A 12462-nucleotide genomic window follows, 5' to 3' on the forward strand; every position below is an offset into this window, starting at 1 on the left:
AAATAAAATATTAGAAATTTCTTTACAGCGCTGCAGGTCCGTGCCTTTTCTTGTGCACTCAAATGGGATCTATCATTCCCTTAGTCCAACTCTATATCATCAGATTTGCCAAACTGGCAGAGATTCCTGTTCAACTGTACATTTATTTTTACTGTTTGCAGTAAAACAAAGTCTGACTGCAGTGACTGATTCTCATCTGACAGGCAGACATACTGACTAGAATACCTTTTCCATTACACTATAGTTTTGGAAGGCAAAGCTTTTATCCAAAGCCCCAGCAACTTCCTTTCCTGTCCTTAATCCACGCCTGCCTCCACTTGGACAGGCATAGCCACTTCCTTTCTGAACCCCCCCTCATTTGTTTGCTTTTCAGAAAGCTGATTCAGCCTTAAAGCAAAGAGAGTTGCTATGCTTTTGAGTGGCACTTTACATTCTCTCTGATGATGCTCCCAGGCTTTGGAAGAAAAGGGAATAAGAACAAACGACAAGGTAATCCACCATAGTAACCAGACTAAGTCCTTTTAATGTTGGAGTTTAGCAAGAGGCAATTGCAAAAGCAAGCCCCTGGCTTTAAAAGTGCAAGGAAAGACTACAGTTAACATAAAGTCACTTCGTTTTCTTCCACGATGCAGCCTGCTTTTTGTGTGCAATATCCATATTTAATCAGAAGCTTGTCAAAAAGATTTAAGAAATGGCAAATCGGGGTGGAGGCATTCATGTTTTCTGATGTCTTTTTCTCAGTTCCTGAGAGGCCCAATGATTGGGAGGTTGGGGCTGTTCTGTGTATAAACCCTTCCCTACAGGCCCCTTTGCTCCTCACTGGGAGGGAGTCATTCCCTGGGGAAGAGGAGACTGTCTTTGCAAACAAGGTCCCTGGTTGCTCAGGAAGAGGGAGGAATTCCCTCTGCATGGAGATGGAGAGGAATTTTCCCTTCACGCCACAGGGAGTTAAGAGGAAAGCAGGGAAAGTGGATTCGTGCTGATCATCCTTATGCATCAGCTCCGTCTCCTCCCTCCGCGCCTGGTCTGCTGCTGCCAGTGCTCCTTGAAAGCACCCTCTTGGCTGGGGGAGCAAGGCAGCCTAGGTTACTCTTACCCCTGAGTGTTAGCACATCAGCCACCCGCTCTGCCCCCCCCGGCCTCCCATCAACAGCCTTGCAGTTCATTGGAGGGTGAAACAACCTGGGTGGGTATAAATCTCCACCAATCCCCTCCCTTCTGCACTAATCCAGTTCTGCTGACCCCCCAGCCCCAACCCCTCCTATGCAGGCGGGCCCCTTTCCTCACTGCATGCACAGACACCCCCATCCCAGACACTAGCTCCTCCACTTGGGGCAGGCTCTAACCTCTCACCCTACCTAGCCCCTCCCCTCTACACTTGACCCCACTTCTCCTATCAGGTGCGCTGGCCCCCCATGCACACTCCTCTCCACCTGCACGAACACCTACCCCCCCAGCCCCATGCATTGGCCCCTCCCAGCCCCCCATTAGCCCCTCCCTCTTCCTGCATTCGCCTCCCACCCCATGCACTAGCCCCGCCCAGCACTGACCTCCCCTCCCCCTCCCGGCACTGACCTCCCCTCCCCCCACAGCCGTGCAAATCTCGCGAGAGAACACGCGCTTTCACTAGTGTGTCTTTGCACCAATCGATCCCTATCGGGCCGGGCCAAGTCGGACCAGGGGGCGGACCCGGCCGCACCGACACCCGCCCCACCCCCACTAATCGCCGACTACTCGGGCTGACCGTGCAGGGAGGGGGGTGCCCCGGATTCTCGTGCCCCCACCTGCGGCTCATCGGAGCCGCCCCCCCCCTTCCCCGGGGCCTTTGTCCTCCGAGGCCGTCACCGCCCCCCTGCCCGGTCCTCACGCACCTTGGCCGGGAGGGAAGCCTACGCGAGGTCGGGGATCTGCGGCCTCCCCCGGCGAGGGGCTCGCCCCGCTTCCCCCCCACCCCCGGAGCCGCGTGGAGCCCGCTGCCCGCAGCGGCAGGGCGCCTGGCTCAGGAGAGGCCGCGGAGCCGCCCCGGGCCTCCCCCTCCCGCCCGGGTGGCCGCAGCAGGTTCCCCCCGCCCCCCTCCTGCCCCCGGCGGCGGCGGGATCCGAGCGGGGCCCGGGGAGCTGCTGGGCCGGGCCGGAGGGGAGAGGAGCGGCGGGGGAGCAGCGCCAGGTGAGAGCCGCGGCGGGCTGAGCCCCGGGGCCGGGGCGGTGAAACGCGGCCGGAGGGGCCCGGAGCGCGGCCCCTGCCCCGGGGGAGCGGGGTCAGCGCGGCCTGAGGGCGGGCGGCGGCCTGCGCCCCGGGCGGGGAGCGGCCTGGGCCCCGGCGGTTGCTAGGGCGCTGCTGGGATGGGGGAGCGGGGCCCGGCCCGGCCCGGGGGTCCCTGGCCCCGCTGCCGGGGGGCGACGGGGGTACGCGCCAGGCCAAGGGGCCGGCGAGGGCGGGCCGGGGCCGGGCACGGCCTGTGGATCCCCGGCCTGGCAGTTGAGGTGGTGGCTGCCTCGGGTGAGAGCGAGGCCGGGAGGTGCAGGAGCCGCCGCAGCAGCGGGGACCTGGTGCGGGGGGGAGGCTAAAATCCTCCTTGGAAAGACCTGGTCCCGGCTCCTGGGAGACACTGAGAGTCTGGGCTGCCAGCAGCTCTCACCCAGGGGCATCCCCGAGCCCTGGGAGGCTGATAAACCCCTGGTGCCAACCCAGCCCCCCTATATCCCAGCCCACGGTCACTCCAGGGCTGGGACCCCCTGTCCAGACGGGCCCCGTGCCCCTCCACACCATTATTTAAGATGATTGAAGTATCTGCACGTTTGTGGGCCTGCTTCCCTGTCATCCCACTTCTCCCATCTCTAGCTTTTCTAATCTCCAAATGAAAAGAGACCACTGACAGCTTCCTTAAATGGAGACCGGAGGATTTTATTAATCAGACGTCTCAATTTGTTAGGGGGTTTTATGGCTTGTTCAGGGGCTGAGTGTGTGCATGTAAATGCCCCCAATGGATTCGCTTAGCACCTTGGAACTTAGATTTCCAGCATTTAGAGGAAATGAGATTTATGGGGACAAAATGGACAGCAAATAGAAGGAACAAAATTGTGCGGTGGCTTTTCCAGAGGGCACTTGCTGCCCTTCAAGAACTTTCCATGGAGCAGATGATCTTTATACAGCAAATCTGTATTCTCTCATTTTTTTTCTGTCTTTCGCTCATGTGGAGAAATGAAACTGGAACAGATATTTCTCGAACTTACCAACTTGCTTGAAATGCAATTGGCAAGATGTGACTCGCAGTTCTAATAAATTCTGCAATTCCTCCCTTCCCCCCCCCTCAATTAACTCTCAATTTGTACATTTCAGGAATTAACCCAAACTACCCAATGATGTGGTTTTTTTAAACCTTTCATATAATAGCACCAATTTTAATGGATCACCTGGAAGTACCCAGAAGTATCCAGCTATATGGGAGGAACTTGCATGCTAGAAGTATCTGGTACATTGCCCAGTAAAGGGAGAGGTTTAAAAAAGTATCAGTCTCTCCCTCCCATCCCTTTCCTGGAAGAACCCAGGTTTTGTGTCTTAGGTGGTTGTCACAAAAGCAAAAAGGTAGTTGTGTGGCGTTTGGGGTTATCTAGTGCTTCAGGGAGTGGCAGAAATAGAGAATTGTCAGGGGTGAAGGGTGTTTTAGCCCTACAATAGAAAGAAAACTCTAAAGACTTCAGACCAAACCCCCCCCCCCCCAACACACACATGCCCCATTTCCTCTGCAACAGATTTAACAAAATACCCAATGGGAGAGGGTGGAATCATTGTTAGCAGTAGAACTGGGGTTATTCAAGTTAAGAAATTTCCAGTAGCTGGTAATAGTGTCAAAAGATGGAACTCTCCAGAATAGGCCCTTATTAAAATAACACCTTGGTGGCAAGTCGCATTTTACTGCATGACCATTTTGAATCTATATTGCATGACAGAAATTATTTGTGTACAGTCACTTGATGCTACAACTATTTTTGAGCATCATCAGTGCCACAGAAAATACGTTCTTTCCCTTTTCTTTGCATTGCGTAATACGGCGTATTTTTCTCCCATAGCAGCAGAAATGATGGAAGAGTTGCATAGCCTGGACCCACGACGGCAGGAATTGTTGGAGGCTAGGTTCACTGGAGTAGGTGTCGCCAAAGTGAGTAAAAGTACCTGTGATATAGCAGGCACAAATCTTGACCTATCTTGTACAATTTTTTTAAACATAAATAGTGCTGTTTCACTAAGAGAAAGTTGTTCATTGATAGTTTTATTTTGTCCACGAACTTATTTTAAAGCGGGTGTAAAGAGGATTGTACAATACTAAAAATAGTATGAGGCGTTTGCCTCTCTGTGCAGGGACACCACAGTGTGTGTGAATTTGTTCTGTAATGAAGAGCTAGTTTTTAAGATTTGCTTTTCTTTTCTTTTTAAGTATAAAAAAAGGCCCTGCACCACACCATCACTTCTTTTGGCAGAGGCGGTGTAGCCCACCTCTTTCCTATCTCAGAGGGCTTGTTTGGGAACCAAATATTAGTAACTTAGGTTACTACCGTTATGATGAACTTGCATGTAACCAGGGTTAAGGCCATCAGGAACTTGTCCATTCAATTCTTCTTTGAGAAACAACTGAACTTGTGTGAGCTCAGTTATATTCAACTAAAATTTGCTTATTCAGAGATAAGCTTGCATACTCTTGGGTTCACAACCTACTAGCAAAATCCTTCCCTTCTCTTAATGTATGACTTTGTACCTGATCAGACGTTGCATTTCTTGAGTCAGGCATTCAGTAATAAGTTGTGTAACTCTCATCGTTTTGTTTGAAATACCACTATTGGGTTTGATCTCCATATGTTTGCGTGTATAGTGTTACAGATCCTGTACTAGCGTCTCCTCATTTCTCCCACCTTTGTAGTTCTTAAGATGAGAGTGGAACAGTGATAACGTTCCAGTTCGCACACTTTAAACACACTGAGTTTCAGACCATATCAAGCTAGAAAGGAAATGTAACTAGGTAACCTATTGCTATAAAAGGTTCAGCCACCTGTTCGAATCGTATTGGGAAGAGGGAACTCGGTAGCTGATTTACCTTTCTCTTATGAAAAGTACAAAATAAATACATCAGAGCTTGGAATGGTTCTATCCAAGTTTATATTTTGTTTCTGAGCTAATTTGTGTAGCAGTTGTGTTATGAAGCCCTGGAAGCAGATCAGTAAGTAAACAGTCTGCAACTTAAAGCTTACGAAGACCTGATCCAAACTTAAAAGTTTTACTGTTACAACTTCCAGTAAGGTGTGTGTGTGTTTGGTTTTTTGTTGTTTTTTTTAAACTGACATAGTAATATAGGTAAAAACCCTAATGGGATGCAGTTTTTCTGGTATGAAGATGTCTTGTACTGGTATAAATATTCTTTCCCTTCTTGTGTGGAGTGAGCTATACTGATATAATTGTGCCCGTGGTTGAATGGTGGTGGTGGTGGTGCTGGACCTCTTTAACTATACAAGTATAGATAAAGCAGTACAAATTTCTAGTGTAGACACCCTTAGATTGTAGCCTTCTTGAGGGCACGACCCCAGTCTCTTTATATTATACAGTGCCTTAATACATTGTTAACTTAGGAAGCTGCTTCTTATAAAGAAATAACTTTAAGCAGATCGAGGAAGCTATACATACAAAACTGCATGAGGTTATACAATTGGGAGAAAAATGCCCTTCCGCTGCTCAGGTTAATATTGAAAGCTACCTTGCTAATTCCTATGCCGTTGAACCATAACTTGATGATCTACCTAAAGAGAACAGTTTCTCATTATTTCCGGCTTTACAGCGAAGCAGAATGTACAGTAGTAAACTTTGTCTAGTATAAAATACGGTACAGTACCACAGTCTGTGGGTGTAATGTTAATCCCAGATACTATATGCTCTATTGGGCCAATGCTTTTTCAGAATCTCTGCCCATCACACTCAGCACTAACATCTATAGCTCAGTATTTCAAAGTGCGCATGTTTGGAAACCCATGATATGGTTTTTAATAGATTGAAGGAAGATTTTAGCTCTCTTCAGTTGGGTGTGGAAGGAAAGCCACTTCAAATGAGTTAGTGCCATCTAGTGGGATTGGCACCAGCCTCTTGGGATGGAAGGTATTTTGTTGCATAAAAGGAAGAAAGTAAATGTCGTCTCAGATGCTTTCCTGTCGGGTGAGTAGGACAGGCAGCTGTAACATTGAATTTCCTGTTTTTTATTAAAGTGACTTATTGCTTGGTATTTGTTGATAAACAAAAAGCACAAATCAGGCCTGTGCAAAATAAACAAATGCTAGTTTGTATTCTTACTATTAATTACAGCATATATAGTTTTTTAACTTTTGTTCACTTGCAAACCTGGGAAAATAACACTGTTTTTAAGAGTGTTTCTACTTGAAAACCAGTGTGGACTTGCACTGAATTTCCTCAGCCTCAGGGATTAAAGAACATGCCCTTTTAGAAACTCTTGAAATAAGCAAAATCACGAGTGCAAGAAAGCAGTGTTTGTAGGCAGTTGATGGAACGCCATCTACATGAAACAACCATGTAACTAGAAGCGGCAAAGAGTTCTGTGACATCTTACAGACTAACAAACATATTGGAGCATGAGCTTTTGTGGGTGAATACCCACTTCGTCGGATGCATGTATTCACCCAAGAAAGCTCATGCTCCAATACGTTTCATAGTCTATAAGGTGCCAAAGAACTCTTTGCTGCTTTTACAGATCAGACTAACACAGCTACCCCTCTGATACATGTAGCTAGACATTTTCAAAGCAATGGTGACTTGTTGGGCACCTAGCATTGCCATACAGTTTAAGTGTATTCCTTTGCCAAATTCATGCCTATGTTGATTCAGGAAGGTCTTGCTTTGTAAATTGCTGACATGAGCTGGTACTTGGTTACTTATTTAATAGCTCCCATAGCTTAGGTTTCAGTAGCAAATGAACAGTAAAGTTCAATTGTGAGGCATACTTCTAGCTAAACCTCTGTTTCCCACTTTGGGTCAGTCAGTGTTGAAGACAAGACGTAGTTTGAATTCCTGTGGATAACGTTTAGTTTTGTGTGTCTTCTCGAGTCACCTTCCTCTGTCTCACGGCTGGCAAGATACGAAGTGGGATAGTTCCAAAGGATTTGTACCATTTCAAGGTATTTGTACCAGATATGAAGAGGGCTAGCTGGTTGTGGGTGGGAGAGTGCACATACACTCCTGCCTCCATCATTCAGGCTAAATCAGGATGGATCGTTACTGTAACATACCCGTCATCCACTAGCCTGCTATTGGAAACCAATGTCCACAAGTTAAACTTGTCCTGGTTTGCTTTGCTGCAGCTGTGCTGATTCACTCATTGTTAGAATTTTTTTTTCTAAATTTAAAAATAAATCTGCAATACTTCAAGACAGCACTGACCCTCTGTATTTGGCTATAGTAATTATCTAGATCCAAATGGGTACACTAAAACTCAGGAAGCATTGGTCACTACTGTCTTTGAATTTGCATGTAGGATACAATAAAGAGGGACATGGAAACAAATACAGCCTGAATAGTGTTTGTACTGCAGGATATCTAGATCCAAAAAAAAGTATATTGTTTCCATAAAAACAACAATATTTTGCAACCTGTTTTTGCTTTTTGAACCCTGTCTATCCAGGATTGCGTATCCTTTATCACCAAAATAAGCTTAGCAATTAGACCTCTGTTTTAGCTGTAAATTTACCAACTACAGGACTGAAAGTCGAGTGACAGCATTATTTCCCTCTAGGAAAAAATGCAATCCCCAAAAGTTATCTACCGTGTAATTAATGCACACATTCATAGAGCTGCAGAGTAGGAGTTCTGAGTTATATAAATGGATTCATCAGCTAGCAAAGGAAGTACCTAGAGTACTTTTTATCCTGAAGATTTGATGATTATCTGGATGGATTTGAAATAATCATATATAGCTACTAAAGCACAGAAATGAAAGTCAGATCCGGGTTCTACTTCAGCTCTGTCACTGACTCAGTGTGACCTTTAGGTAAGTCATTTGACCTCTTTCTGCCTCAATTTCTCCATTGTAAAATGAGAATACAACCTTCCTTGCAGGGAGGTAGTGATTGATTAATCGGTGCTTGTAAAGCACTCTGAAATTTGTAGATGGTATCTGCCATAGAAACATGCAAAGCATTAGCATGTGTCTGTGCTACGGACACTATACTGAGGTTTTTCTGTCAGTGTAGGAACACCAACTTCTTGAACAACATTAGCTCAGTTGATGGAAGCGCTCTTTTGCAGACATAGCTGCATCTACACCAGTGGTTCTCAACCCGCAACCCAGTCAGCATACATCTGCTGCCTGTATGACATCCTCAGAGCCATACAGGTAGTATACTTATTGTGTGGATGTGGTCTGCATAACACACACAGAGCTGCATATGCGGCCCACGGTGGTAAATAGGTTGAGAACCACTGGTCTACGCTGAGGGTTATGTCAGCGTAACTATGTCAGTCAGGGGTGTAGTTTTATCACATCCTCACCAATGTACCTATGCTAATAGAACTTTCAAATGTAGACCAAACCTGGGAGATTGAAAACCAGGTAACTATTGAAAAGTGAGTCAACCTGCCTCTCAGACGCAGCAGAGGTGACCTATGGAAACTTTATTGGCAGCATATTTATCTTTTATCTGGATATTTGGAAAGGTCTAGTTTTAACCAGCACTGCAGAAGTTTCAAATACCATTTGTGTGTGAAGGATGTCTGTCTTTTTTACTTAGACTATATTATACCTCTTATATTGAGGTAAAGAAAGCATGAAATAAGGAATATTTCTGAAACATGTTTCATCTCAGGGCTGGCCTACTTACTAACTAGCACAAAAGTAATTTGATCGGCTGTAATTCACACCCTTTGATTATCTTGCTTCAAATTTGTGTAAGTGACCCTAACTTGCAATGGAATTGGAAAGGGTCAGTTGCTTCCATTTAAAACTGTGTGATCAATTTATATAGCCTCTTTGCTTCCCTGTTGACTTGCGGATGTGGAAGGTGCACAGGTTTGGTTCACCTGAGAAGGATCATCCTAGTTTGGTCTAACTGAGTGTCCTTCTGCAGTTGAGTTGACAGGAGTGTTCAGCAGAGTTTGCTATTCAAAATTATCCTTCGTGACTCTTTGTAGAATTCATGTTACCTTTCACCATGAGGAATGCATCCACTACGTTCAAGCAGATGGTTTAGATGGTTCTCATCAATCTCAACCACAGTGAACTAGCCCTAAGTTATTTGTGCTACATTTACCAAGTTGTGAGAGGATCATGTACAGTGTGTTGCAAATTGTTGTTTGATGTCCACTGGGTTATTTCACATTGGGGAACGGAGAGACTTAAACTGGATGTTGTTAAGCTAGTCCACTTCCACTAAACAATGTTAGAGAAGGGCTTTCCTAAAGACTGCGGGTTATTTCTGTCATAATGTCAGCCAATACTGCTTGACTGCAACCCTTCCCATGGTTCTTACAAAGAAGAAAATGACTGACAAGCTTGTGTGAGTTGCCAAATGTGAGCAGGCTTTCAAAGCCCTTATGGATGATTCTTGCAGGTCAGTAGTGCTTTTGCAGCTAGATTACAATATGAAGATAGTGCTGTGCGCAGATACTTCAAATGTGATTCACCTGGTGGAGTGCTACTCCAAGGCCCACAAGTGGGGAAGAACACGCTGCTTTATATCAGCAGGAAATTACTTCCTTGGGAAGCAATGAATGCCATTGTGGAGAACTGCCTTGCCATTGGGTAGACCCTTCAAAAACTATTTTTATTTAAATGGCCTGTACTTCAAGATGGTGACTGACCCCCATTTCCTTGCACTGGTTACACTAAATGTGTAGGCTTAAGGCAAAACTTCTCCAGTGGAGTGTTATCTGGAAACAATACTTTTAAATTAGTCAGCTGTAACACAGCCAAAAATGCAGTGCCATTGGACTTCCTAGTAGCAAGGAAGATCTTTGGCAAACATCTCCTGGTCCAAAAGTGACGTAAGGGAACTGGCAATATGTTGTCGCCAGACTTTTATTTTGTTTTATATACTCTATGCCAAGCGTTGTCTCCCTGCTCTCTTTGATAAGATCTTCTGTCTTCTTTGGATTAATTCTGTGTCTAATTTTAGTATAGTTTTTAATTTTAAACAGTCACAAGATGAGTGGAAATTAAGTACTGTACATTTGTTCGTATGTCAGATACATAGAACTAAATAGGAAAAAAAACAGGAATGAATATAGGAGTTGGAACTACATATAATTAGAATGGGAAAAAAAACATCTAAAATGTACAGACTCTTACTGACTATTTATCTAAACCTGTTGCTATAAATAGTTTTGCTAAGCACTTGATTTCTCATGTCACCATGAAGATCAGTGGGCGTCTGGTTAGATGACTGGGGAAACTCAAGTAGCATTGTGAGAAGAGATTTAGCTGAGAACTTACCATGTTCCTTAGGCTTTCTGGGTCATCAGAAATCTTCACCGCTCCTGTTTAGCATATATTCCAGTGGTCAGAAAAGGCAATGTGCTGTAATAGTTAGAGGACTGGGAGTCAGGAAACCGATGTTCTGTTCCAGAGTCCTTTGCTGACTTGCCTTGTGATACATAAACCAGCTGTTTAACTTCAGTTCCTTGTCTATAAACTATGGTTAAGGGCCTAAGATAAAAGGTGCTATATAAACCACTAGAGGAGGGGGAGCTTAGGTTTCACTGAGAAACTGCTGTTGTAGAGACAGGCTTGTTCCCTGTTAATCATTGTTTCTCTTCTAGGGCTGCATTTTAAATGCAGTGTATCTTGCTATTCATGTAGAACTGAAGCCTGAATATACTTTGATTTCAGCCGTGGTATAAAATAGAAGAATGGACTACTTGTCCATTCTCTCTTTCACTATATATTTTTGGTGTTGGAGGCATGAGGATATTTATCTCTTGTGATTTTCAACAGGAATTCTGCTTTTGAGAGAAGCCTCATAAAGAAAGTAAGGTAGAATTGAACTCAGCATTGAATTCTGTCCTTCAAGAAACTGATTAGAATTTAATAACTATTCTGGTGATTTGTGAAACAGATTCAGTTCCAGCTTGCTCTTCTTCCATAGCTGTACCTAGGCTGTAATTAAACCAGCCATGTTCAGATGCAGAATAGTTATTTTTGGTGATGGTGTCAAAGGTCAGGAGAACACTGCATGACTTTCAGATTCCACGTTGAGTTTTCAGGTGAGCAGTTAAGAAAACAACTTTTTAACTCAAACCGAATAGAGTTGGTCTGTGTACATCATTGAGGATACTTACATATCTGACACTTCTACATACCTTTTTCTGACTGCCCATAGCCTACATCATGTTACCCTTCTGGGCTGTTCTAGAATACAAGTCACTGGGATGAAATATAGAACCTCCTTAAACAAATGGAATATCTTGAGCACAACCTGCTCTGAAAAGCTCAAATGTGGCCTTTTAGGAACATATGTTTCTGTCGCTTACTCTCCATGAGTGAAATGGAGGCAGCGAGATTGTGGGAAGAACATTCACTTTCATCTTCATCATAATATAGATTCTTAATATGTCTGAAGCAGGGCACAAATCTGAGACACTTCTGCACCTAATAAGCTTTATTAAGTTGTAGAAGCGAAGCTTTAACATGGTACCAAATGCTGACTTCTTGACGGTACTGTTGAGATTCAGGTTTATAAAAGGAAATGATGGATTTTAGAGGGCATCATTTGTGAAGTTTGTAAACAAACTTTTTTACATGGGCAAAGAGATTAACCTTCTGTCACCATTTGCCATAAGTGCCACTTGAAGGTTGTTTCGAAGGTTAGCATTGGCACCTCTGTTCAATCCTGTTGTCAGGGGTTTATCACTTGGTCATTTTAAATAATGCACCTGGGTGGTATCTGAAGTACAAGATTCTGTCAAGAAACAACTTACTGTGAATAAATTTTTTAAACCAGCTAGATTTTAAATTGTCGTGTTTTAGGAAGGAATGCATTTGTTTAGCTTAACCATTTTTTGTGCTGATAAATTGTTTTGGGGAGGAAGTAAAGGGATTTATAATTTGCAATATGGTCTAGAAAATAACTTTTCACAAATCTAAAGTTTTTTTAAAATGTAGAGTCCTAAATATAGTCTTTCAAACTACTCCAGTGTAGCTTCCCCCCCTCCCCCCGGAACACCTTATTATGCCTCTTTACACACTCAGATAAACAAATCAGTGCTTAACATTAAAGTTGTAATATAGATTTGCAACTGCTGAAATTTGGCCTTACTTTGAACTTTTTGGTTCTGACTGGCATGTATCACAACCTTAACTTTATTTAAACATAGTTGTGCTGGTACTCCTGGAATGTTCTGTATATAAAGCTGAGGTGGGGGTGGGGGGAAGGGTTTCCTCACAAATCTGGCTTGGTCATGCTGTTATTTCGGCACAGT

The 12462-nt window shown here is 44.4% G+C and overlaps 1 protein-coding gene and 1 long non-coding RNA gene across 6 annotated transcripts in view; one reads left to right on the forward strand and one right to left on the reverse strand.

The window, feature by feature from the left end:
• Nucleotides 1-495: 495 nt before the first annotated feature.
• LOC127040632 (uncharacterized) lies at nt 496-1948 on the reverse strand. Its single transcript, XR_007771480.1, has 2 exons — nt 1872-1948; nt 496-1063 (listed from the first exon to the last, which is right to left on the reverse strand). It is a non-coding gene; the product is annotated as an uncharacterized LOC127040632 (long non-coding RNA).
• Nucleotides 1949-2059: 111 nt separating this feature from the next.
• TLK2 (tousled like kinase 2) overlaps nt 2060-12462 on the forward strand; it is a 56695-nt gene continuing 46292 nt past the window's right edge. For 3 of the 5 annotated variants that reach the window (XM_050934941.1, XM_050934940.1, XM_050934942.1), the window contains exon 1: nt 4071-4159. In XM_050934941.1, coding sequence (XP_050790898.1) covers nt 4079-4159 — 81 coding nt within the window. In that variant the 5' untranslated portion in view covers nt 4071-4078. Of the gene's footprint in view, nt 2167-4070; nt 4160-12462 lie in introns of those variants that run through there. The other 2 variants (XM_050934939.1, XM_050934938.1) reach the window with 2 other exon arrangements.

Source organism: Gopherus flavomarginatus, chromosome 25 (genome assembly GCF_025201925.1).
Source record: "Gopherus flavomarginatus isolate rGopFla2 chromosome 25, rGopFla2.mat.asm, whole genome shotgun sequence".
Classification (NCBI taxonomy): domain Eukaryota; kingdom Metazoa; phylum Chordata; order Testudines; family Testudinidae; genus Gopherus; species Gopherus flavomarginatus.